At 34.5% G+C, this 27,454-nt stretch overlaps 2 protein-coding genes across 2 annotated transcripts; one reads left to right on the top strand and one right to left on the bottom strand.

Moving 5' to 3' along the window:
• The first annotated feature begins 208 nt into the window (after nt 1–208).
• On the top strand, nt 209–3,206 carry LOC115700897 (indole-3-acetic acid-amido synthetase GH3.10). Its single transcript, XM_030628565.2, has 4 exons — nt 209–842; nt 1,020–1,121; nt 1,219–2,042; nt 2,565–3,206. Exons 1-4 carry the CDS (start codon nt 502–504, stop codon nt 3,101–3,103), a joined length of 1,806 nt encoding a protein of 601 aa, XP_030484425.2. The 5' UTR covers nt 209–501; the 3' UTR covers nt 3,104–3,206.
• A 16,196-nt stretch (nt 3,207–19,402) lies between these two features.
• Nucleotides 19,403–21,172, bottom strand: LOC133030630 (uncharacterized). Its single transcript, XM_061103433.1, has 3 exons — nt 20,827–21,172; nt 20,346–20,788; nt 19,403–20,226 (listed from the first exon to the last, which is right to left on the bottom strand). Exons 1-3 carry the CDS (start codon nt 21,170–21,172, stop codon nt 19,699–19,701), a joined length of 1,317 nt encoding a protein of 438 aa, XP_060959416.1. The 3' UTR covers nt 19,403–19,698.
• Between the last annotated feature and the right edge of the window lie 6,282 nt (nt 21,173–27,454).

The raw sequence follows: 27,454 nt of genomic DNA, 5'->3' as shown, positions 1-27,454 counted from the left end.
ACAATTATTAAAGTGGTCCCTATTTGATCTCTCTCCCACATTTGTAATTGTATCCTCACAAGGCCTTGACATAGAGAAAGATCTCTCTATCTCAACACAATCAACACAATCATCCTACTACGTGATAAAACCCCATCTCATGTGGTCAATAAGCAGTCGTACCATTCTACGATAGCCTTTTTCTGCTGTATTTTTGGAGCTTTTCAGTAAGGTACAGAACTACAGACTGAAGATATACATATACATACATATATCATATTTATTAATTATTATCAATTGACCCCATATAAACCAACATATTTATAATTCAAGTCCCTCCTCTCTCCACCACTTGATCGATCTTATATATAATAGCTATTTATGTATGTAAGTATGTAGCTCTAATATTTAACATGGTTATATATTACACAAACCACTAACACCAATTTTCTGATTACCTCAATAAACACATACAATTGTTTCTTCTTTTCTTTCTTTTTGTTGTTTGTTTGTTTTTTCAATATGGAACCATGTAATAATTCAGTGACAAAAAATCAGCAGAGAAACGGTAATAATGAAAACGATGTCGTTAGCTGGTTTGAAGAAGTGTCTGAAAACGCCGGTTGGGTCCAAACTCAGACTCTTCGCCGGATACTGGAGTTGAATTACGGTACAGAGTATCTGAAGAAATGGCTTAATGGCATAGATATCCATGAGTTGGATTCATGTGCATTGGAATCCCTTTACACTTCTTTGGTTCCTCTTTCTTCTCATGCTGATATCGAACCCCTTATTAATAGAATTGCAGATGGGGACACTGCTCCTCTCCTCACTCAACAACCAATCACTACTCTCTCCTTAAGGTAAACTATTTATATATATATATATGCTCTGGTTTTGAACTGTGTTGTTCTGTTTTATTGTGCTAAAAAAGGTCATCTTTTGAAAGTTTTAATGAAAAAGATTGTGGCTTTGAGTTCTGGGGTCTTTTCAGAATTTGTTGTTGTTGTTATTGAAGTTGTTCTACTTTTTATATGAAGCTCCGGTACAACAGAGGGCAGGCAAAAATTTGTGCCTTTCACTCGGCACAGTGCCCAAACCACACTTCAAATTTTTAGACTGGCAGCAGCTTATAGATCAAGGTTCAATACCTCTTTTTATAGTTCATAATGATTATGTATACATTTATAGCTCTATATGATATTGGTTTTTGTTTGTTTCTTTGCTCCCATTTTGTAGGGCTTTTCCAACGAAGGAGGGAGGTAAAATACTTGAGTTTATTTATAGCAGCAAACAGTTCAAAACTAAAGGTGGATTAACAGTAGGAACAGCCACAACTCACTATTACAACAGTCAAGAATTCAAAATCAAACAAGAGAAAACCAAGTCCTTTACTTGTAGCCCACAAGAGGTTATATCAAGTGGAGATTATAAACAATCAACTTATTGTCATCTCTTACTTGGGCTCTTCTTCTCTGACAAAGTTGAGTTCATTACCTCCACTTTTGCCTACAGCATAGTCCAGGCCTTTATTTCCTTTGAAGAGCATTGGAAAGAGTTGTGCGCTGATATAAGACAAGGCACTTTAAGTATCTCAGTAATTACACTACCAAAACTGAGAAAATCAGTCATGGAAATAATCTTTCCTAACCCAAGTTTGGCTTCAAAAATTGAGGCCTGTTGCCAGGAGTTGGAAGATTTGGATTGGCACGGTCTCATTCCAAAAATTTGGCCTAATGCCAAATATGTTTACTCAATAATGACAGGTTCTATGCAGCCTTACATGAAAAAGTTAAGGCACTATGCTAAGGATTTGCCATTAGTTAGTGCTGATTATGGGTCGACAGAGAGCTGGATTGGGGCTAATTTGGACCCTTGTTTGCCTCCAGAAAAGGTCACTTTTGCAGTCATTCCAACCTTTTCTTACTTTGAGTTCATACCACTTTATAGGACGAAGACGAATTGCAATTCAACCAGTGATGACTTCATAGAAGATGAACCAGTCCCACTTTCCCAAGTCAAGGTTGGACAAGAGTATGAGATTGTGCTCACCACTTTCACTGGTACGGTACTAGATATTATTATTATTATTAATTTATTATTATCAAAACACTATTTGTTTAAACAGATAACAACAAAAAAAGATTCTCCTACTAATATTAACATATATGGCACATTATTTAAAAACATAGTCTCTCAAACAATGATCAAAATGCGTACGTAGGGGCAAGACATGCATAAAGTTGTTTGAGCATTTTGTGGCTTAGCTAAACCAAATATATATGCTATATCTAGAAATGTTTCCTCAAGACAATACAATTCCCAGTGGACAGTGAATTCAATCTCACTATGGACCATATTTGCTCAACCATAAACAAAAAGATAAGGATGAAAAATAAAAATAAAATAAGCGTACAATTATAGCTAGGACTAGAAGCTTTGATTAGACGTAGATCGATTTGAACCGTTGGGTATTTCTTAGTAGTACTATATAATGTGTGATCAATATTCAAAAGCATCATCATTATATAATGTATGTATATTTAGTCACATGTGATGTTTCATTAATATTTTTGATTTTACAGGACTTTACAGGTACAGATTAGGGGACGTAGTGGAAGTGGCGGGATTTCATAATGGGACACCGAAATTGAACTTCTTATGCAGAAGAAAGCTTTTGCTGACAGTAAATATCGACAAGAACACAGAGAAGGACCTCCAAATAGTGGTGGAGAAAGGGTCAGAACTGTTAACCAGCAAGGCCAAAGCCGAACTTGTTGACTTTACGAGCCATGCTGAGGTGGCAAAACAGCCTGGTCACTATATTATTTACTGGGAGATTAAAGGAGATGCAGATGAGAGGGTTCTTAAAGAATGTTGTGGAGAGATGGACGCGTCGTTTGTGGACCATGGCTATGTTGTTTCGAGGAGAACAAACTCCATAGGTCCTTTAGAGCTGTGCATTGTTGAGAGAGGGACTTTTAAGAAAATTTTGGAACATTTTATTGGGAATGGGGCTGCAATGAGCCAATTCAAGACTCCAAGGTGCACCACCAACCAGGTTATCCTCAAGATCTTGAATGTTTCCACTATTCGAAGGTTTCGTAGCACAGCCTATGATTAAAAATATTATTTGTACCTCTCATTTTTAATTACAGTTCAACAGAATTAACTCAAGGATTAAGCCCACCAATAAAAAAAACACCATATCAAGGATTTAGTTTCTCTTTCCTTATCTCTTCCGTACCAGCGTGATTATTTATATTTATTTATCTATCTTAACACAGAGTACGGGCCATTAAATGTCGGCGTTTTCCCTGTCTTTCTTGTCCGTACAATCGTGATTTTTTTTTTTCTTTCTTACAAGCATGAGTTAAATTAGTGTATTTGGGTTTTTATATTATTAAAAATGATAAAAATACACAATATCATGTAGCACATTTAACATTCCAAAGACACTCCAAAGTGTGTGTGGTATGATTTTCCAATATATATTTTTTTTTTGCAAAAATGAAAATTGCATAACTATACCAGTAAAAGTGAATTGTTTTTAAAATAAAAAACAAGATTTTGTTGTTTTTAAAACTCTTATTTTCTATAATTTTGATTTTTGAAAATTGTTTTCAAAAAACAAAGCCAAACAAGTCTAATTGTTTTCAAAAAATAATTTTCTGTTTTTAAAAGTAAAAAAACATGTTTTTTAGTTATGATGTCAAACATGTATTAAAATTTTTGTCGGGAAGCAATAAAACCAAGCTAGAATACCAATTCGGGTTGTGGATCTCATCTCAGTAATAAGTTGAAGAGCTTTACCATTAATTAAAAAAGACATTGTTGTCGGAGGATAATATACAACACCAAGATATGCGAGTATTCAAGCTAAGCAAGAATACTCACAGAGTAATAGTGAGTATTCACCTAGAATGACGAATGCTCAAATACAATATAATAAGTAGTGAAAGTATAAAACAAGGAGTACGTAAGGAACACAGAAATATAGTGGTTCAATAAGAGCTCGGGCTGCCTAGTATACTTTTGCAAGAATTTGTGATGAGCTTTCTTATGTGTGGATCATCCCTTTATATAGAAAGTAAATGACCCTTTTAGTTATATAACTGGCCAGACATGATCGCTATACATATAAATTTCATTAAAGGAAATGAAAAATGTTTGTACAAATAAATGAGAGAACAATTTCCACTGGGGGCCACTATCTTGGTCGCGTATTGATCGTTCGTATACTGGCAATTTAAGAACTCACGGGTTCAGACAAGTTACCGTGAATATTGAGCCTTTGGACCAACTGAAATGAAGGAACGACCTTCACATAAGGCGTAAGGGAGAAACACTTGGCCAGCGCATATAATCGGTATACGTCGCGATTGTGCTTACTTCTTTCTATGTTTCGCTTTTACTTTTTTTTTGTTATGCGATACATTACATGTGACCAGACATTGTCCCAGTCGCTATCTTCTTGTATGTTTCTATCAGGCGAGAATGTATTTTTATCGGGATTTATGTCCTTGACGCGTCATCCTTTTCGTACAAGAAATAAGTCCATGTGTCAGTTATATACGAGACTGTTGTACTCATTATTTAAATTAAAAAATCATCAGGTAAGCAACAGAATCATACTACATCCTCAAGATCACCATATGTATATACATTAAATTTGAAATAAATAGACGAAAAGAAAATTTACCTCTTGAAGCCTATCAGAGTATTCTTGTTTCTTTTCGTAAGTTATATCATTGGATGATGATGATGAAAACTCACATCGTAGTCTCCGTATCTTCCACCATACACAAGGATTAGTGTGAGCTAATAGGATAAAGTGTATATTATGTTCAAGGTTTAATCTGAAAATATGAGCAAGAATTTTGAGAGTGATGATAATGGAAAAGGTTTTAATCAGATTAATCTTAAGAACTATACGTATCTATTTTTAGATTTACATGGTATCTATATAAATTAAAACTAATAAAGGTTTATTTAAATAAGGGTTAGTGTGAGATAATAGGATAAAGTGTATATTATGTTCTAGGTTTAATCTCAAAACATGAGCAAGAATTTTAAGAGTGATGAAAAAGGTTTTAATCAAATTAATCTTAAGAACTATACGTATCTATTTTTAGATTTACATGGTATCTATATAAATTAAAACCAATAAAAGTTTATTTAAATAACTATTTGAATTCAAAATAATAAATTAAAGGGACTTTTTTATTTTTACATTTTAAAATATTTTTTTTTTATATTTTTACAGAATTCTACATAGAAATTCATAATGCAACTAGTGCTGCAACCTAAATTGTAACAAAAAATCGTAGAGAAACCCATATTGCAACTAGCGCTGCAACCACTCTAGAAACCTAAATCGTAAATTTAAACAAATTTTTTAAAGATATTTATCCTGAATTAAATATCTAATAACCAATTGAGAGAATCTCTCAACCTCTTGAGAGAATCTCTAAACTACTTTGAGAAAATATCTCAATAAACTTAAATATTTATAATTACCTTTTAAATTTAAATTCAAATAAATATTTATCTTTTGGATTAATTAATTAACCTAAAAACAAATTCATTTAGGACATCCCTACTAATAAGGGCGCCTATCACTGAGTCCTAACACAGTAATAGTGGCGCCACCATTGTCTTGACAAGACAACGGTGGTGTCTTTGTCCAGATAATTTTTATCTCTTTCCTAATTTATTAAATTAATAAATTTAAAAATAAATTATTTATTTTATTATTTTAATAAATCAAAATAGATTTTTTCAGACATCAATATACAATTTTTATCCATATCTTGATAGTGTTTTAAGGTGGCGATAAGGAGATTATGGACCTATAATTCTAAGCTCTAATAACCTAATTTATATGTTGAATCTCATCAAACAAATAATCTTTTTTATTAATCTCATAATTACTCCACGATAAATATGAAATTAAACTCTTAGTAATGATAGAAATATATTTATTGAGTTTTACTATAGTATCCATTGATATGATCAATTCCAGTAATTAACCCTCCTTGTGTCGGTTTGTAATTAGTTTTGATCAAATTACATGAATGGTGCGGTGGTGGTAGCATGATCTAGAGGGTGGCAGTCTAGCTATGGTGGTGGTCAGGCTATGGTGGTATCAGGAAGAAAGAACTAGTTTTTTTTTTTTTTTATATAGTTTTTTATGTTCTAAAATTATATTTTTTTAATATTTAATTTTTTTTAATTATTTTTTACAATGTAATATAATTTTTTAATCATTTAATTAATTAAAATGAGTTAGATCAATTAAAATATGTCATATGTAACATAAGTGTCTACGTGAATAATTCATGATAACAGTTAAAAGAAGAAAATAGACAAAATAGTGAATATCAAAACATAATTGAAGTTTGAAGGATTTAGTGCATGTTTGGCATCATAATGAAAAACAGTTTTTTGTTTTTAAAAACAAAAAATTGTTTTTTGAAAACAATTTGGCTTGTTTGGCCTTGTTCTTTGAAAACAGTTTTCAGAAAACAAAGTTACAAAAAACAAGAATTTTGAAAACAACAAAATGTTGTTTTTTGTTTTAAAAACCAATTCACTTTTAGTCAATATTGTTTTTAAAAAACACTAACCAAACATGACTTGTTTTTAAAAACTTCAAAAATTATTTTTTGTTCTCATTTCTAAAAATAATTTTTCGAAAACAAAAAACAGAAAACAATACCAAACATGCTCTAAACTTCTAAACTTTTAGTGAAAATAGCTCAGCGTACTAAACTTTAAGATTTAAATAGTTTATAGCCACCAAATATCTTACATTAAATTATGATATGCCAAATTTAGCTTATGGTATATTATGACTCATTTTTTTAACTTGTACCAAATTTACATATATTATTTAATTTTACCTTTAATAAAAAACATATACTAAAATATAATTTTAATAATACATAGTGTCATTCATGTTTTCGGATGAAGGACATTCCAAGACAGTTTCTACTCAGATGCTCCAAGCCCAATCGTAAGTCCAAACCAGATAATGGACTAAATTTATTAACAAAGTCAAGCCGTCCGGATGTTAGACAGACGAGTCATCCAGACAAGATACACCTCTGACACATCATATTTCTGAATGACTTCGAGCTGATCTCTTAGATGAGTAATTAATGGACATCCATATATCTAGCTCCATATCACAACAATTCATTACAAAATTCTACAATATCATGGCTTTATTTCCAAAATTATATTTAGGATTTGTATCTTTCGAATAAGGAAATAAAGTAATTGTTAATCAAAAATTAATGTATCTTTATTATCTACAAAAGTAAGACACAGTTTGACAACTATCAATATGATGTAGCCTCCACGTCAGTAGAAGATTAAAGCCTGACAAGCTGGGCCTTATCAAATCGATACAAATATCATTATATTATTTGTATTTGCCTATCAGTGGGCAAGAACTCTTGCAAAATAAATATAAGAAACCCATTCATGCAAACTGTTAATTAGAATCTCATTCTTTGAGTGCTCAGATAAATTCTAGGGTTTAAACACTTGTGTAAATCATAAGATCTTTCGAGACTTATCATAATAATATTAAATCGTGGACTAAAACTCGTTAACACCCACAATCACATAAAAATTCTAATTTTATTCTTTGCCTATAATATATTTCTTTAAACTTTATTATATTTTATTGATTTCTAAAAACTCACTAACACATAATTAACACATAGCATTCTAATTTTTTTCTCCATATAAATATATAATATGCTCCAAAACATTTGTCAATCTAAATTATTTCATTATTATTTATGGCAATATAATTATTATAGCTATACAGTACTATAATTATTATAACTATATAATAAATGTTAGCATTTATTTGGGCTACATAGTTTGTTGCCAATAATTAATTTTAGAGTTGAAATAAAAATTGAATTGTCATTTAATAATACAAAGAGTCTAATAATAATAATAATAATAATAATAATAATTATAATATTATCTTTATAAATTTTTGAAATATTTTAAATAATTTATAGTATCAATAATAAAGTTTCTAACATTAAAGTTTATATTTAAAAAAAAATTAAATCTATTTTTAATATTATAAATGATTCAAAAAAATTCAAAAACTATAAGAATGATATATATTAGTATAATAAATAAAATATTGTAGTATGTAATTTAGACACAAAATGAGAAAAATATTGTGATTCTTCTCTACATATATTTTAATGTTTGTGAGTGTGTGAACTCTCGAATAGTGTGTGCACACATATTTGACACTTACGAATCAAGGATGGTGCACAACCCAAATTAAATGCAACACATCAATGGACCACCCATACCAGCAAGTTGCCACTAATTTCTCACCCCCATTTTCTTGATATGTCCCTCACATGTATATTTTTTTTTTTTTTTTTTTTTGAAAAATTTACATTTTATACTAACTTTTGCTATTTTTCTATAAAAATACTGTCAGACGGTATTTTTTACTTTTTTACTGTGTTTTTTTATAAGTTTCATATTGCAGTATATTGTGTTAAGTTCTCACTGTTGTTCTACTGGTGTTTTTTAATTGTTCTACGTTTATTTTGAGTTGTTATGTTTTGTGTTCTACTGGTGTTTTATAAAAACATAGTATTTTTGAAAATATTTTCTTGTGACAGTATTTTTGTAAAAATTAACTCAAATTCCAGTATTTTTGTAAGGTTTTTTTTTTTTCGAATCTCACATATATTATTTGTTATTAATACATATATCTATTAACCACATATAAAAATGTGGCTTGGCTAAGCTTGTACAATTTCGTTGTTGTTATTATTATTATTATTATTATTTTGTCATTTTAATATAATTTATTTTTAGTAGTTATTTTGTGATATTTTTAGATTAATATTAAAAGCTAAAGTTTAGTTGTGTGTTGTTTGAGAATGTTATAATTTTTTTGTCTAACTTTTTAAGAACAATTTTGTTTCATGTTGCTTTATTCATCTGCAAATTATAGTTTGACAAAACATGCTCTTCAGTTAGACAAAAATTATCCAGTTCGATGGCATAAGTCAGCATTGTAGATTTCGATAGTAATTTTCATCACTAAGTCAAAATATATAACTAAAATACTAAATTCTCTGACTTTATCACTTAATTCTATTAAATAAAAATTAATGAAAAAACTTTTAAAAAAAAAAAATGTTAAGCTAAAGGTGTTATCTTTTGGCTAGTAGCATTGTACTATCAATATCACCCAACTATTTTTAACCCACCAAAATTCAATAATCATATCATATTAACTAGGAGTGTTCACGGTGCGGGTGGTGCGGTTTTGGCCATTTTTTTAAATTAACCCACACATGCAGTTTTTCTGCACTTACACCGCGAAACTAAAAAACTGCAGAAATTACCGCAAAAAATGGTGAGTGCGGTGCAATTTTTGCGGTTTGGACTCACCAAATAATTAAACTAGGGGTGCTCATAAAAACTGAAAAACCGAAACCGACCATCAAACCGACCAGACTATAACCGAATTTTTGGTTCCACGTCATCACCGAATTTGGCGGTCGGTTTCGGTTACGGTTTTTTTGACATGGCGGTCCGTTTCGGTTTTTGAAATAAAAAAATAGTTTAACAAAAAAACCTTCAAAATTGCCCAAAACCGCCAAAAACAGAAAACTGCCAAAAACCGTACGGTCGGTTTTATACAGTTATAATTTCTAAACGATCGGTTACGGTTTTCGTAAAATAAAAACCGTAACCGACCGGTCGGTTATAAAATTGTAAGAACCGACCATAACTGACCGATTTTCACCCCTAAATTAAACTATCCCAAATGCAACAAAACTTGAGCAACATTTGTCAAAAATACCATAAGACTTAGAAATAAATATATATAAAAAAAAAATTAAGTTTTAACAATACAATAATTAGTGAGCTTTGAGTTGAACATTTACATATTGGACCTAAATAAATATAAAAATTGTTATTTTTATAATGTGCGGTGCGGTGCGGTTTGAATCGCATAATAATAATTCAAAACCGCAAACCGCGCTACATCGCGCGGTTTAAGAAAAATTCAAACCGCGACCGCACCGTAAAACATTTCAAACCCCATTTTTCTACGGTACAGTGCGATGCAAGCAGTTTGAGCGGTTTGATGAACACTCTTAATATTAACCCATAAAATAAGATGATATTTTAAATTATTATTAAGGAGTGTACCGTTTTCCTAAAATATAAAGTTATTTTTCAACATATTTATCTTAAATACTAATTAAATATCAATCTAACTTAATATTTGATTCAGTTGCACGTAGCCTGGTGGGAAATCTGTCAAAGATTCATTATGGGAGAATGTGAGCATGCATCAATAGCTGAAGGAATTTTACTACTTGGTGAGTTTTAGAGATTATATTGGCAAGGTAGATTACAAATGGTTGCGTTAAATCATTAGAGGGAGTCTAATTTTGTTTAAGTCAATTGCTTTTATAATCTTTAATGCTTTACTAGTTAATTTTATTTTTTGGGCGTGACCTCTAGTCTAGGAGTTTTTGAAAGAACACAAATATCACTATAATTCTCTTGTGTCAAGTTTTTATCTGTACTATTTTTCTGTTCTGTTACTGCAAATTTGTATTATGCGGTAATAAGTATCCAATCTATTATTACAAATCTTTACCGTTGTACTTTTCTTTAATATTTTTAAGAAAATCTATTGAATTGACATATGCCAAAAACGGTTTTTCAGTTGCACATAGTCTTGCTAAGGCCATCTCTAATGGGACACTAAAACACTAAATATAATGTAGTTTCACACTATTTTTACTTCAATAGGACACTAAATATATCCTCATAAATGGCTTTGTCTACAGTGTCCCACCTAATTTAGTGGGACATTGTAGACCACACTATTTTTTTTAAAAAAAAAATTTAATAATTAAATAATACTTTAAAGAAGAAAAAGTAAATAATTATATATATATTTAGTATTAAAGTATTCTTATTATATTAATAAAATAATAAAATAATAAAGAATATAAAATTTAGTGTAATTTTTAGTGTTGTGGCTGGAATTGAAAAAAAAAAAAATTAATGTTGAAATAGTAATTTTTTAGTGTTGATTTAATACCAAATTTGAGTTTCCTCATTAGAGATACCCTAACGGTGGTTCTTTCCTTAGACATAGCTATGGTTTGGTGGCCAGCGATTCCAGACTTTGTTTGAGTCCTTTTGACTCATATTTTTTTGGCTTTTGCCTTCTAATGAGAATATCTCATTTTCCTTCAAAAATAAATAAATAAAATAAAATAAGAAGAAGAAAAAAGAAAGTTGGCCTTCCAATAATTCAGTCCTGATTACAATTGATTGAATCATCTTCGTATTATGTTTTGTGTTGGATACAAATAGTATAAATTGTAAATTTTAATATAATTTTATAAAAGTAATATGTAATATATTTAAAATGGTAAAAGTAATATATTTTAAACAAAATAATAGTCCCTTTTTTATATAAAAAAAAAAAATAAAACAGCAAACAATAGAGAGAGATCACATGTCCAATCCAGTCCTCTAAAATTAAAGTTGATCACTTGTTGTCCAAATAAATATGAGATTATACATTATAGTCCAATAATATGTTAAATAATAATTAAAAAAAAAAAAGATTACACCATCATTAAAAATGAAAGGCAAACTGAAGTAGACTAGATATGAATTTTAAAATTAAATAAAATCTCACACATAGAAAAATATCCGCAATAAAAGTTCTTTTATTGGTGGAACTATTGTGGATAGAAAGTATCCTATATCCAATTTATATCTATATTTATATTTATATTAAAATATATATAAAAAAATGGTCAATTAATAATTATGTAATCCCACAATTGAATTTGAGGGATTGGAAACCTCAAATAATTTTGGTCTGTAGAATTGATGGAGAATTCTATTTTTTGGTATCTTACAGTTTGAATTGGCTTATCTATAAAGTAGGTAGCAGTGACGGACCCAGAATTTTTGATCTCTGGGGCTTAATTGTTATAAAAATATTTATTATTTACTTTACATTAAAATTATAATAATTTTGTGGGGGCTTTTTACTATTTTGTTGTATAATTATTTAACTAAATAGAAAATATTTAATTTTTTTTCACACTAACTTATTTTTTTAGTGGGAGCTATAGTCTCCACACTCTTATTAGTGTGTCCGTCACTAGTAGGTAGTAAATATAAATTGGTGCATTTTTTGTACACTCTTTGAATATTAAAATAATAGTTAAAAATTGGTAAAATGGTTGTTCAATTTAGTTTTTACACACTTTGTACCAAGCTTTCATACTTCTTTTTGCTTTTCTGTGTTTAGCAGTTATAAACATGAACTTCCATAGAGAATAGAAAGCTAACTACAGTATGTATATAGTAGAATGAGGGTGAGAATAGACGCGAGTGAGTGGGGGGAGAACAAAAGAGAGCAGAGGGACAATGAGAGAGAGAGAGAGAGAATCTGAAATAAAAAACTAATGAGATAGAAATCTTATTTGGGGGGTTTTTATGAAAAGTTGGGAGAGATTTTGTATTGAGTATCCCCTATGGCTGGTTTTGAGCTGTAGGGGATACTTAATAAAAAATCCGACCTAATTTTTAAGGGACTATATTAAATCGTTGAGAATACTCAATTATAGTTGACGAAAATAGTCATATATTTTTAATTGTGACGGATTTTAAAAAATTACAAATTTTAAACCGTTAGAAATTGTACTTTTTGTAGTAGTGTATTTTTTATAATATAAATCAACTGAGATTAAATTTTTAGGAAAGATTTGAGGTATACCTCTTACAAGAATGTTTCGATAGACCCTTCTTATCTATTTCGGCATTCCAGACTATTTTTAGTCTAATTTTTTTCATAATCATGTACGGTGTAGTTATTTTAAACTATATGTAAATTTTTAAAAAAATTTGAATAATTTATAGTGCCAAAATATAGTTCAAAGAGCTATTTACCACTCGTATAAGAAAACGTAGTCACGCGTTTAATAAAGTATTTGAATATTATTTTTGACATTATAAATTATTCAAAATTTTATAAAAATTATCAAGTGTCCCTAAATAATTACAACTTACACAGTCATAAAAAAATAGATTAAAAAACTCTCCTAAATGTCGAACATATGTGTCAACTAGAATACTTCTGTTAATTTTATTTTTGGCATCTATCAATTGAAAAAAATATTTTATAATTTAATTATTTACTTTTGGCTAAGTAATTTAGTTTGTTTCCTTAATTTTGTTGAATTATATAAGGTAGGAAATATGATTAACTTTTCTAGTTATGGAAAGGAAGGCATAAAGGTTAAGTTTGATGACTCAACCAATTTCAATCTATCCAGTTGTGTATGTTTCATTCTTTGTGAGTTTCCTAAAATATTTTATTAGATTTTTTGTGAAGAAAACCGAAGCAAGACTTTTCTTTTTTATAAAAGAAAAGTTTCACTTACTGCTCAAGATTCTGTAAGTATAGAACACAAAATTTCTGGGCTGATTGAAGAATAATTTTAGAAAAGTTTCTAAGTGAATTGTGGTATTATTTAGACCGCGTATGAGTTATCAATAATGTGTATATTAATTATAAATACTAAGAGTGTACGTCAGTCAGTTTGGTCGGGTTATAACATATTTTTATTAACTCAATATAAATATCGAGTTACAAATATTTAATCGTAACCCGCCCAATTAAAAAGTAAAAAAAGTTCAACCTGCCCAATGATTTTGTCAGTTTGGTCGGGTTAACCCGTCCAAACCGTTCTTCACTTTTTTTTTTTTTATAATTATTATTGTTAGTTTCTAGTATTCAAATAATTAGATATAAAAAAATAAAAATATATTATTTATATTTTAAGTTAAGAATATTATAGTTTAAATTAATTTTAAGAATTTTAATATAATTGAGTAAACATAAAATATTTAAATGAAATAATAGAAAATAGTAATAATATGATATAGATTTTAAACTTCAATTTCAATTTCCAAATACAATAAATATAATCTATGTAATATAATATATACACTTTTATTAAAAAAAATATATAAATCGGTTTTATTCGGTTTGTTCGAGTTAATTGAGCGATTTAGAATAATTTGTAAACCACCCAATATATTTATTGGGCAGTTTGGATTTTCATTATATTATTTCGGTTGTATTTTTTGTTAGTTTATTCGGTTTGGTTTGGGTGGTTTATTCGAGTTAGGCGATTTATAAATTTTGTTGAACACCCCTAATAAATACACCTTGTAGCAGCTAGGTCAAGCATCTCTTTCATACACTTTGAATTGTATTCATATCTTTAAAAAAACGAGTCTTTGTTTTGTAGAGAAGTGGTTGTTCGTCTCTTTCTTTTCGTGTTTATGTATTTTGTATTATCTTGAGTATGTAATAAAGTTTACAAAAGAAGAAAAACTACATTGCTACCTTCGAGAGAAGGTTCTACAAGTTTGCGGCATAAAATAAGAGGGAGTTTGAGCACTTAAAATTTCAATAAGATTCGATTAGAATGTAGAACACATTAAGTTTGCGGCATAAAATAAGAGGGAGTTTATTTATACATAAGTCCATTACTTTATATTTTTGAGATCTATCTAATGAATCTTATCTCTGAGTGTGATCCTGTGGACTAGTAATAATATACAAGGATTATTGAATTCACGTACAAAACCTTTATGTGTTTTTATGTTTCTGTATTGTTTGTGTTTTGGTTTATTTGGAACTTACATAGTTATTTTTTGTAGTTACAGAATTATTTTTTCTGCACCAATTTTATTATTCTTCATTAAATTAAAAAAGTAATTAAATAATAAATAATTTTAATTGGGAAATTTGAATTTGTATGCTTGCATTTAATTAAAATTTATCCTCAAAACTCATAATACCCTGTATTTAAAATATATGACAATTTTTCTATTATGCCCAAAATACCCTCTGTTTTTTCCTTCACCCCCCTATCACTTCTTCTCTCTTTCCCTCTCTCTTCTTTTCTCTAACCTGCCCGAAGCTACACAGAGGGAAGGTCAAATTTTGCTCCTCTATTCTCATCCTCACTACACTAGCACCACACTGCACAAGGCTCACCACATAATTTCTCTCATTTTTGGACGAGCATCATACACTAACTTATGGGTAATTTTTTTTTTTGTTTGAACAATGTTGTTTGTTGTTGTTATATTTAGTTTAGAATGTTATTTTGATACTTGATCTGTAGATTGTTGCTGTTATTTGGCTGTTTTTTCTGATAAAGTTTGCTGCCTGTGAAATCTGGATTTGTTCTGGTTTTCTGCATTTTTTTCGTCGGGCCCGATGCTGGCCCGATGGGGGTCCAATGAGCTGAAAAATTTGATGGCAGGGAAGACGGCCCGATGGGTCCGATGGTCGGACCATGTGGGTCCGATGGTCTGACCCGTTCTATATTTTTTTTAATTTTTTTTTTATTTTTTGGACCTGGGTCCGATGCTCTTTATGTGGGCCCGATGGGTCCGATGGTCGGACCATGTGGGTCCGATGGTCCGACCCTTTTGGTTTTTTTTTTTATTTTTTGGACCTGAGTCCGATGCTTGCTATGTGGGTCCGATGGGTCCGATGGTCGGACCATGTGGGTCCGATGGTCCGACCCTTTTGGTTTTATTTTATTTTTTTTTTATTTTTTGGACCTGAGTCCGATGCTTGCTATGTGGGTCCGATGGGTCCGATGGTCGGACCATGTGGGTCCGATGGTCCGACCCTGTGTATTTTTTTAATTTGTAATTTTTTATGGGAAATTTGATTTTTTAATTTTTTTTGGACCCTGGGGCCGATGCTCTCCATATGGGTCCGATGGTCGGACCAATCGGACCCCATCGGACCCGAGTGGTTTTTGGATTTTTTTTGAATTTTTTTTATTTTTTTAAAGGATGGTCCGATGCACCTCCATGGGGTCCGATGGTCGGACCAATCGGACCCTACTGCAAGTTTTTTTTTTATTTTTTTATTTAATTAATTATGATTATTTATTGTTTATTATTGTATGCTTAATTTATTTTGTAGTGATTTATTAATATTTGTGTTATTAATTTTTCTTTTATTAATAATTATTATTTTATTATCAATTAATAATTATTTTTTATTATTAATTATTATTTTTTTATTAATTATTGTTTTGTTATGAATTATTAATTATTGTTTTATTTTTTTTAAATAATAATTGTTTTATATTATGAATTATTATTAATTATTGTTTTATTAATTATTGTTATATTTTTTATGGTTTTAGTAATAATTATTAATTATATTTTATTATTAATTTTTTTTAATTTTTTATTATTAATTATTGTTTTATTATGAATTATTAATTATAGTTTTATTTTTCATTTTTTTATTAATAATTATTTTATTATTATTTATTAATTATTAATTATTATTTTATTATCAATTAATTATTATTGTTTTTTTATTAATGATTAATTAAGATTTTTTTCGGTGAGATTTTTGTTGTAAATTATAACTGTGTTTTTTTAAATGTTTGTGACAACATTCAATCGTTAATGCGTGTGTTATGTATAATGGTGTTTGGGAGCTTGATGGTAGAGATTGGATTTATAAAGGGAGTGCCGCTTTGACAATTGACATTGATCCGAACCTAAGCTACTCAGGTTTGGTTGATGTTTTGTACGAAGAACTGGATGTTGACAAAGCGGAGTATGACTTGAAATTGGAAGTAAATTACAAGTACAGGAAAGGCTATGAGTATCCTGCTGAAGTTATTCGAAATGATAAGCGTGCAAGGTACTTTTTATCTACACTTGCGAAGAAGCCAGATGAATTTATTCCTTTGTTTGTGACTTTGTTAAAGAAGAATGTTTGGGTTGATCCTAGTCCCACACCAAGTTCTGTTAAGGATAATCGTAGCGAGGTTGGGAGTTTTGTTCCAGAAACAAATCCAGAGGTGTTGGTTGCGGATGTATTACCTGAATTAAACACTATGATGCCGAGTGCTGATATTGTAGCACAAATGCCCTTCATTGATGGTTTTTGTGATGGTCCAGACCCTGAATATTATGTTGAGGGCAATGATGGCGTAAGAGACGACGAAGGTACAAAGGCCCCTGTTGATGTACCTTTGAACTTGACTCCACTATCGTACCAAATACCACCGAGGCCACCGAGGCCACCGACACATAAAAGAATGCCCCGTAGAGAAAATTGCCAAACACCTGGTACTAGTAGTAGTCGTCCAGGCGAAACTACCATGCTAGAGGAACTACCGACAAGACAGTCCTAATAATGGTAGAGAGACCAATGATGTTAGTGGTCCTACCGATGCTCGAGGTACCAATGTGATCGGATGGAGCGATCCATTTTCTTCTTCGACAAGTTACGGTAAATTCAAGGAGAAAATGTATACAAGAGAAGACATCGAGGATCATAGTCATTATATATCTACGGGTGGCACACCAGGCGGGGAGTTACATGTGGGAAAGTTTTTTAGAGACAAAGAGCATTTAAAGATGGTTGTTGGCCTGTATGCAATGAAGAAAGGGTTTGACTACTACGTTAGGAAGTCCGTGATCGATATTTGGTACGTCACATGTAAGGATACAGATTGTGGGTGGAGATTAAGAGCGAAGAAGAACGTACTTTCTAACATGTTTGAGGTGAGTACATTTCATAATGTACATACATGTTCCCTTGATCTTCGAGGAAATGATAACCGTCAAGCATCACCTGTAATAGTTGCCCATCTAATTAAGGATAAGTTCACAACTGACGGCTCGGATCAGTTGCTCTCTGATATAAGAAAAAGTATGCACAAGGATTACGGGATCCAAATGAGTTACGAAAAGGCATGGAGGTGCAGAGAAGGCAATACACCCGACTCGGGGTACACACGAAGATTCGTACTCTTTATTACCTAGTTACTTGCACATGCTACGGTTGCGAATCCGGGTACCATCACGGATTTTGTGGTAGAAGATGGTCGCTTCAAGTATTGTTTCTTCTCTCTGGGTCCTTCAATTCGGGGGTTTAAGTTTTGTCGACTTTATATGCGTTGATGGGTCTTTCTTGAAGACTAGGTATGGTGGGCAAATGTTGTGTGCGGATGGCTTTGGATGCAGGGAGTCATATCTTTCCGATAGCTTTTGCTATAGTTGACAGTGAAAACCACAATTCCTGGACCTATTTTATGAGAAAATTGAAAGAAACGATTGGTGATGTTGAGAACTTAGCTTTTGTTTCGGATAGGCATCAAAGTATTGTTCGTGCTTTGGATATCGTGTTCCCTGATGCACACCACGGTGCATGCTACCACCACATTATTATGAACGTCAACCACAAGTTCAAGACTGACGTCTTCACGAATCACATTTACACGTGTGCGTACACGTATTCAAGATCAGAGTTTCACAGAGAATTTGAGAACATTCGGGCCATGAATCCAGCGGTTGCAAAATATCTTGAGGAAATCGGATTTGAAAAATGGGTTCGGTCGTACTTTCCAGGGGTACGTTACAATGTAATGACGAGCAACTGGGCTGAGAGCTTCAACAACACAACTAAGGATGCAAGAGGCTTCCCGATCACTGCTGCTGTAGCATTCCTGAGGTCCAAAGTCCAGAAGTGGTTTGCTTCACGAAAAGAAAAAGCTGACAAGTGGACAAAACCCCTAGCACCAGAAATGGAGGAGGACTTGGCATTGCATTTTGAAAAAGGTCAGTTTTTGAACGTTGACTCATGCGGGCCTTACACGTTGTAGGTTCACCCTGGAAGAACAGTTCTCACCGGTGGCGTAGTGGACTTGCAGGAAAAGAGTTGCACTTGCGGCTTGTTCCAGTGCATGAAGTTTCCTTGTCCTCATGCATGTGCTGCATCTCAGGAGCGAAGTATTAGCGTGTACACACTATGCTCGCCATATTACACAACCGAATATTGGAGGAGAACATACGAAGGAACAATTATGCCAGTTGGTGACGAGGATGATTGGGAATTACCTGATGACATAAAGAACATGACAGTTGGAGTGCCTGTTGAGAAGCAACCAAGCAGGCGACCCAAGAAGCAAAAGGTTGGAAGAATTAAGAACAACCGAACTGCTTGTAATGGTGAAAGGATTATCAAATCACGAAAATGTAGCAAGTGCGGTGCCACGGGACACAACAGAAGCACTTGCACCTACCGAGGTTTAACATAAATTTTTAGTTTATTAGTATTGTGATGCGCTGGACTATTATGTTATTTATATTTATGGTGTAAAATATTTTTAATTTGTGGCATGAACATGTGTTGTACTGTTACGTATTTCGCATTGCATTATTTCTAAACTTTGTTAAAAATATGAACCAAAAACAAGTTCTACTGATAAAATAAAATAATTTTAGTGAAAGTAGTTTATTCAAATTGAAAAGTGTAAAAGTAAACATTGTTCAACAAATATAAAAAATTAAACATCTAAAGTTCATGCCAAGTTCTGGTAGAATAAATCTACTGCCCATCTCTGGCGAAAGAGCGACATATGCTGATCATGTACTCCATCGAATGGTAGATCCAATAACTTATGCTCAATATGCTCTATGACGTACATTCCACAATCGCTGCTGCAATAGTAGGTAAACGCCAAATTTAATAAACCATAGAGAATATTATAAAAATTTTTTGTTAATTAATAAACATACTATAAAAAAAATGCATTTAAATTACCTCGATTTTGTCTGAGGTACAACTTTATTGTCCATCATTTCCCAGTCGAAGGGTCTGACCTGACTTTCGGAGGCTGTCATTTGAGGGACCATCACCATGTAATGAGTGTCACATACACCACACTGGTCCACCAATTTGGCTAGTAAAGGGCACCACACATCCATAAGTGAATTCAGTTCGTCTTTCGTTAGAGATCCAAGACTCGAATCGAAGAGGAATATCTTCCACAACTCAAGATTGACCTCCATAGCGATCCAATGTTTCGGTCCGTTCAAGAACATGGCCATGTATATGCACTCCATACCCTTCCAAGAAGGCAAAAATTGGTTTGGATCCCCACGAAGGAGTTCCAAGATGGACTCATCCCAAACAAAACCATCATGGTCAGTATTGCTCTTCCAAGCATCCCACCGACCCCTCAACGATGAGGTAAACCAAGATGGCATCACAGTACACTTACGTGGGTACAACTCCGGGAAGAAGTGTTGCCTCCTCCTCATCATATGGAAAGCAGCATCCAAATGCTGCACAACACATATAAATAAGTCAGCACAACCACATTACAACATTAAAAAAAAAAAAACAAATAACAACGGTAAAAAGCAGTAAATAACAACATATAATACTTAGTTAATAAACTTACGTCATCAGAAAGCCATAGTTTGTCTGTATTTAGGGTCGAGAACCAAGCCACGCCACACAGCCCGGTGAAGACGTCCCTCGGATACTTGTTTCCGATGGTTCCCACTAACCAATTTCGAAAACTATGTAGTAACTTCTCATCAACGGGCCGAAGTGGGTCAACATTCACATTGGTTGTTGATGGCTTCATCTTCTTCTTCATTTCGGTGTACTCGTCAAACCACCTTGGCCTTTTCTTCGTTTTCTTCTCCACCGGTGTTGGAACGGTCTCTAAAACCTGAACCTCTGAATCTTGGGTATCTCTAATGGACGTGACCGACATGTTCTGAGGTGTCTGGAGTACATCTTCCACATCATTAGGTCTGTAATCATTCGGAAGAATGAACTCATCTCCTGGAGACACGGCGTCCGGGCCGTGGCTCCTGCCTCTGCGCTGGGCCTTCTCTGATCTCCCATAAGAGCCAATAGGGTCTTCAAGTAACCCATTATCTCATTCTGCCCTTTCAAAATATCAGTCTGGCCTTGCTTCAAAGCAAGTTGTTCCTTTTCAACACGCTCCAATCTTGCCAATATGGCAGAAGATATTGGCACCTGAGGCTGTGAGGTGCTGGGAATAGATGCTGACTGCGGCATAGATGCAGAATCGGGCATTGAGGCAGACGGTGGAACAGAACGGGCCCCTGATGGTGGAGAATGTGGTGGTGTATCATCTCTGAAGATTCCAGCTTCCTCCGCTCGCTGTTCTAGCGTGAGTGCAAGCTTTGAAGCTTGGCTGCGCAAACTATCCTGAGTAGGCTGGCCATCATCGCCAATAACCAATTCTTCCATATCCACAAATAGAGGCGCCTCACCTCCAAAGGACGTGGCTCAAAAACTCGGCCTCATTACTCCGCGGACATAAAACGGAGTACACTGTCAACTGCAAATTATAACAAATTGATTATTAGACTTAAATTAAAATAAAATAAATAAATAAACGTAAGCAAATGCAATGAATTAACAAACTCACTTTCTTTGCAAATAATTTGATGACTTCCTCTTTCCCGAGTGGGGCATCCTTACTCTCCCAGTTCACCATTCGGGGAAAGCGATGCGATCTTCTGATTGCAAATTTCTCAGCAAGCTCGAGGATGGACTCATAAGCCCAATACTGCAATGCTACAGCATATCCATAGGCCGAATACTTTGACTCCTTCTGAGTCGTTCCCTTCACAATCTTCTCATCCATATGCTTTTTCTTTTGTACGAAGTCCTTACTCCAAGTATCTTTCAACAAGTTGAAAGAAATTTTCCCCCACGGGTAATTGTAGAAAAAAGGGAGGTCCTCAACCATTCTAATGATAAATGGGGGAACCAGGGTCTTCTCTTCTTTCCCAGTCAGAACACCCATCACGAACAGCACCAAACCCAACTTGTAACAATCATCCTTCTCAGTGCAACTCTCAAAGACGCTGCGCAGACGACCAATGCTGATAGATGGATCCCCATTAAAATATTCTACTATCAAACGGTCTGACGTCGCCCTCTCCGAAACCTCAGCCTCAGTCGGTCCACGTAACAAATTAAGCCCAGTCACCAAGGCAAACTCAGTTCGGCCGAATCGGCATCTCTTCTTTGCAATATAAAAATGCACCTCATCATCTTTATCTGATTTTATCTTATGCATGAAGAGCTGATGGATAAGAGCACCTGAAAACGCTAATGGCTCTCTCTCAAAAAAATTGTTGAAAGGGGATTCCTCCTTCACCCTTTCCAACAACTACATTTGTACAAACTTGGCTTTTACTTTGGGGTAATAGTAACTACCGCCCCGCCAAGTAACACGACCAGTGTAATGTTCAGACACTGGCAGTAAAAGTCGTGGAACTTTGGAAGACTGAAAAAAAAAAATTATATTACACCCTAAACCTATAAATAAACAACAATTAATCATTAATAATAAAACAGTAATCAATAAATAATAAAAAATTAATAAGACAATAAAAATTAATACAAAAAATAATAATTAATAATAAACAATAATTAATAAATAATACAAATTAATAATTAGTAAAAATTGTATACTTTAACAATTAAGAATCTGTTAATTAGCATAAAAGACAAAGTCTGCCTAATGGTATGTTAGATAAGTCTCTCAATTGAGTGCTCTGTGTGGAAGTCGAAATAGTCTTGCTGTTCTGGCCGATTGAATCATGGATTTACAAGGTTTGGAAGATCAATGGGCATCATTGGAATTGGAGGAAGAGGATGAGGTTGGCTTAGTTGCTTCACGTGTCGAACAAGAAGAACTTGTCATTGATACTCGATGGTGTCTAGTTGGGAAACTCCTCTCGGGCAGAGTTAGTGATTTTGATGCGTTTCAAAATATGATGGCGTTCCTATGGCAACCGGGCAAAGGAATGTACGTAAAGGAACTAAACTCTAATCTATTTTTATTTCAATTTTACCATGAGATAGACGTTGATAGGGTGATCACAGGAAGTCCTTGGACTTTCAATAAGAAACAACTTATTCTCCATAGACTGAAGGAAGGGGAGAATCCCCGGAGTGTGAATCTTCATTTTCTTGATTTGTGGGTTCATATATATGATCTTGAACATGGTTTTCAGTCTTTGAAAGTGGTCACGGATATAGGAAATCTAATGGGTAAGTTTGTGGAATCGGATATCAACAATTTTTCAGGCGTATGGAGGGAATACATGCGAGTTCGGGTGACAATTGATGTCGATAAACCGTTGCGAAGAAGAATGAAAATATTCCGGGAGGATCGGAGTTGGTTTTGGGCGAACTTTAAGTATGAGAACCTCTCTACTTTTTGTTTTATTTGTGGTATATTGGGCCATTCGGAACGTTTTTGTCCGAAGTTATTTCATACACCTGCTCATTTGATTCAAAAGCCTTACGGGATGTTCTTGAAAGCCAATAGTAGGCGTTCGGCTGAGAAGATTGGAGCCAAATGGCTCCGGTCAGGAGCTGTAGGAGGGAGTTCCGAGAGAGGGGAGGGGAGTTCGAGACCTGCAAATCCGGCGATGGCAGGGGGAGGTCCGACGGAGGAGATTGGGGAGTTGAATGGGGAGCTGATTGGGGGATATGGAGATAGTGGGTTGGCAGCAAGATTAGTGGAGGGGGGAGTTATTAATCGTGATATGAGGGAGAAATTGGTGGAAGGGAATTTAATTGAGGGTGATAAGGATATACATGGGAATAATGGAGAGGATTGTATCATTTATAATGATCCAAAAAGGAAAAGAATTGGGGGTAGGATAGGTAGTGGGGTGGGCGGCCCAAGTGACATTAATGGGCCGAATGGTATTGGTTTGGCTAAAGGTGGGTTGACTATTGTTGATATGGAACAAGATGGACATGTGTTGGGAGTGGGTCCAAAAAACGATATGTTGGCGGGTTCTGGGTTCCAGGCCCGCCATTCATCATGATTTCGTTAAGCTGGAATTGCCGTGGGCTTGGGAACCCACGGGCCGTTCAATTCCTTAAGGACTTGGTTGTTCAAAAGAGGCCCGACATAATTTTTCTTTGTGAGACATTATGTAGAAAAGATGTAGTGGAAAGAGTGAGAGTTACATTGGGTTTTGAGGGTTGTTTTGTGGTTGAAGCCCAAGGTCATAGTGGTGGGCTAGCTTTACTTTGGAAAGATCACAAGTTGGCCGAATTAAGGGGGTTCTCTAGAAACCATATTGATGTCATTATACATGAAGATGAGTCGCGACTTTGGAGGTTGACAGGCATATATGGTGAACCGAACCGTGCTTTAAGAAGGAACACTTGGGATCTGTTTCGTTCTCTGAATTTGGAATTACAACTACCTTGGTGTTTGATTGGAGACATGAACAATCTAGGGGGTCAAGATGAGAAGAGGGGAGGCCGAAGCTACCCCATTTGGCTAGTGGATGGGTTTCGTAATGCTCTTGACCAATGTGGGTTGGTTGATTTACACTTGGAAGGTTATCCGTTTACTTGGGAAAAAGGCAAAGGTTCAAGTAATTGGGTCGAGGAAAGGTTAGATAAAGCTCTAGTGTCTCATTCTTGGCTTCAATTATTCCCTTTGGCTAAGCTATATAATGTGGAGATTTCAACTTCGGATCATTGCCCAATTCTTTTAATGCCTGAAGCTTACTCTTTTGGGACGCATAATCGAACGTTTCGTTTTGAGAATGCTTGGTTGCGTGAGCCTATGTGTAAGGAGGTGGTGAGGAGTAGTTGGGAGGGGTTGAGTGGCCGTGGCTTAGTGGAAAAAATTGAAGGATGTGGGGTGGCGTTAGAAGCTTGGGGGAAGGACTTCACAGGGAACTTTAAAGATCGAATCAATCAATGTAAAATGGTGATTCGAAACTTGAAGAAGAAAAGGGATGAGGTCTCGGTCAGAATTCATAAGGAGAAGCAAGAGGAACTTTTTGAGATTTTGACGAAAAGAGAGATCTATTGGAAGCAAAGGTCGAAGCAGTTTTGGCTACGCTCTGGTGATACTAATAGCAAATATTTCCACAATTTTGCTAGCTCGAGGAAGAGGCAAAATCACATACAACGTTTGCAAAAGGAAGATGGAGTGTGGGTGGATTGGGAGGCCGGTCTTGGTGGGTTGATGGTAGACTATTTTAATAGATTGTTTGAAGCTTCTAATGTTGATATTAGTCATGTTTTACAAGAAGTTCAACCCTCTATTTCGGAAGACCAAAATGAAATGCTTCTCGGCTTTGTTGAGGAGGATGAGGTTCGCATGGCTCTGTTTCAAATGCATCCTGACAAATCGCCTGGTCCGGATGGGATGAGTCCGGGGTTTTATCAGAAATTTTGGGATATTGTTGGGAGTGATGTGGTTCGATTGGTACGGGAGTTTATGGATACGGGGGTGCTTCCTATCGGTCTCAATGATACCAATTTGGTATTGATTCCGAAAAAGAGTAGTCCTTGTAATATGGGCGAATTAAGGCCTATTTCATTATGCAATGTGGTTTATAAGGTCCTTTCGAAAGTGTTGGCTAATCGCTTGAAGAAGGTTCTTGATCAAGTTGTCTCTGACTTTCAAAGTGCGTTTATTCCAGGAAGACTAATATCAGACAACATTATGGTTTCCTTTGAAGTCATGCACTACTTAAAAAGGAAAACTAGTGGTAAGCAAGGTTATATGGCGCTCAAACTTGATATGAGCAAAGCTTACGACAGAGTGGAGTGGCGATTTTTGAAGGATATGTTGAGAAGGATGGGTTTTGCTGAGAAGTGGGTGGATCTTGTGCTTCAATGTGTGGTTTCGGTTCGACATCACATCATCCATGGGGGTAGGAAGCTGGGGCCGATTGTCCCGTCTCGAGGTATCCGTCAAGGCGATCCTATATCGCCTTATTTGTTTATTGTTTGTGCCGAAGGCTTTTCCGCTCTTGTGAGGAAATTTGAAAGGAATCAGTTGCTACATGGCTGCCGTGTTGCTAACGGGGCCCCGAGGGTGTCTCACATGTTGTTCGCGGATGATAGTTACTTGTATTGTCAAGCTTCGGTTGAAGAAGCTACTCGTGTTATGGAGCTTCTCCGTTTGTTTGAATTGGCTTCGGGTCAAGTGGTTAATAAAGAGAAGTCATCTGTTTTCTTTAGCTCTAACACAAGGGGAGATGTTCGTCAGCTCATATGTTCGGTATTGGGTATGATCGAAGCAGGTGAGAATAGCTCTTACTTGGGACTTCCTAATACTATGGGGAGGAATAAGAATGCTGTGTTGGGGTTTCTCAAGGAAAAGGTGCTCAAGAGGATCAAGAGTTGGGATACTAAATTCCTTTCTCGCGCGGGTAAGGAAGTGTTGATAAAAACGGTTGTTCAATCGTTACCTACTTATGCAATGAATGTATTCCTTCTCCCGGTTGGAGTGTGTAAGGAAATTGAGAGCCTAATGGCTAGATTTTGGTGGAAGTCTTCTTGGAATCAAAATAAGGGCATTAGTTGGATGAGTTGGTCTCGGTTGGTGAAGCATAAGATTGAAGGTGGTATGGGGTTTAGAAGTCTTCGTGAGTTTAATATCGCTATGTTGGGTAAGCAAGGGTGGCGTCTTGTCACTAATCCATCTTCCTTGGTGAGTCGTGTTTATAAAGCGAGATATTTTGCTCAAGGTGACTTTTTGACCGCTGAATTAGGCTCCAACCCGAGCTTCATATGGAGAAGTTTAGTGGAAGCCCAAGGAGTTCTCAAGGCGGGTTTAAGAATGAGGGTTGGGGATGGTTTAACCATTCGTTTTGCGATGGATCCGTGGCTACCAAGTATTGAGTCTCCAATTCCAACTTCGGATCTAAGCGCTTATAATGATCTCAAAGTTCAAAGTTTGTTCAAGGTAGGGGCTAGGGAGTGGGATGAGGAAGTGGTTCGGGACATCTTCTCTGAAAGGGAAGCTGGGCTAATTATGGGTATCCCTTTAGCTAGGAGTGATGCTATAGATTCATGGTATTGGTTGAAGGAAAACTCGGGTTGTTACTCTGTAAAATCAGCATACCAATTGCTTATGAGCCGTGATACCAATGTTGATGGAAGGGCGGGGGATTCAAAGTTTTGGAAAGAGTTATGGGAAATTAAAATTCCGCCCACGGTCAAAGACGTTCTTTGGAGAGCAGCGGCCAATTGTCTCCCTACAAGGAAGAGACTTTTTGAGAGGAAGGTGCCTTTAGACTATAGCTGTCCATTTTGCTTAGTCTCTAGTGAAACTATCACTCATTGTCTTCTTAATTGTGATTTTGCTACTGCTTGTTGGGAGAAGCTTGCCGTGTGTGTTGGGGGTCGGGTTTGGGAGTCTTTTCGCGACTGGCTGCAACAATTATTAAACACCGCTGATGCTGAGAAAGTTGCACAAGCCGGCACATTATGTTGGGCGATATGGAAGGCTCGGAATGATTTAGTTTGGGATCAGAAAAGCCGGAGTGCTAATGATGTTGTACAGTTTGCGTTAAGGTCTATTGATCAATGGAAGAAAGCTCAGTTGAGTGAAAACTATCCTTCGTTGAACCCGATGTTTCTCAACAAAGGTGATGAGCTATGGACTAAACCCGTCTCTAATGGGATCAAACTTAACGTAGACGCTGCAATTTTTGACAGCGACAACCGGTTTGGTTTTGGCTTTGT

This window comes from Cannabis sativa, chromosome 8, assembly GCF_029168945.1.
Source record: "Cannabis sativa cultivar Pink pepper isolate KNU-18-1 chromosome 8, ASM2916894v1, whole genome shotgun sequence".
Taxonomy (NCBI): Eukaryota; Viridiplantae; Streptophyta; class Magnoliopsida; order Rosales; family Cannabaceae; genus Cannabis; species Cannabis sativa.
Note: the sequence above shows the minus strand (reverse complement) of the source record. Positions and strands in the feature narration are given on the sequence as shown.

Coding starts and splice junctions, on each gene's coding strand:
- LOC115700897 (XM_030628565.2), top strand. CDS start 502: ATGGAACCATGTAATAATTCAGTGACAAAAAATCAGCAGAGAAACGGT. Junction 843..1,019: donor ATCACTACTCTCTCCTTAAG/GTAAACTATTTA, acceptor TTTTATATGAAG/CTCCGGTACAACAGAGGGCA. Junction 2,043..2,564: donor TGTGCTCACCACTTTCACTG/GTACGGTACTAG, acceptor TTGATTTTACAG/GACTTTACAGGTACAGATTA.
- LOC133030630 (XM_061103433.1), bottom strand. CDS start 21,172: ATGGAAGAATTGGTTATTGGCGATGATGGCCAGCCTACTCAGGATAGT. Junction 20,789..20,826: donor AGGGCAGAATGAGATAATGG/GTTACTTGAAGA, acceptor ATGGGAGATCAG/AGAAGGCCCAGCGCAGAGGC. Junction 20,227..20,345: donor AACTATGGCTTTCTGATGAC/GTAAGTTTATTA, acceptor TGTGTTGTGCAG/CATTTGGATGCTGCTTTCCA.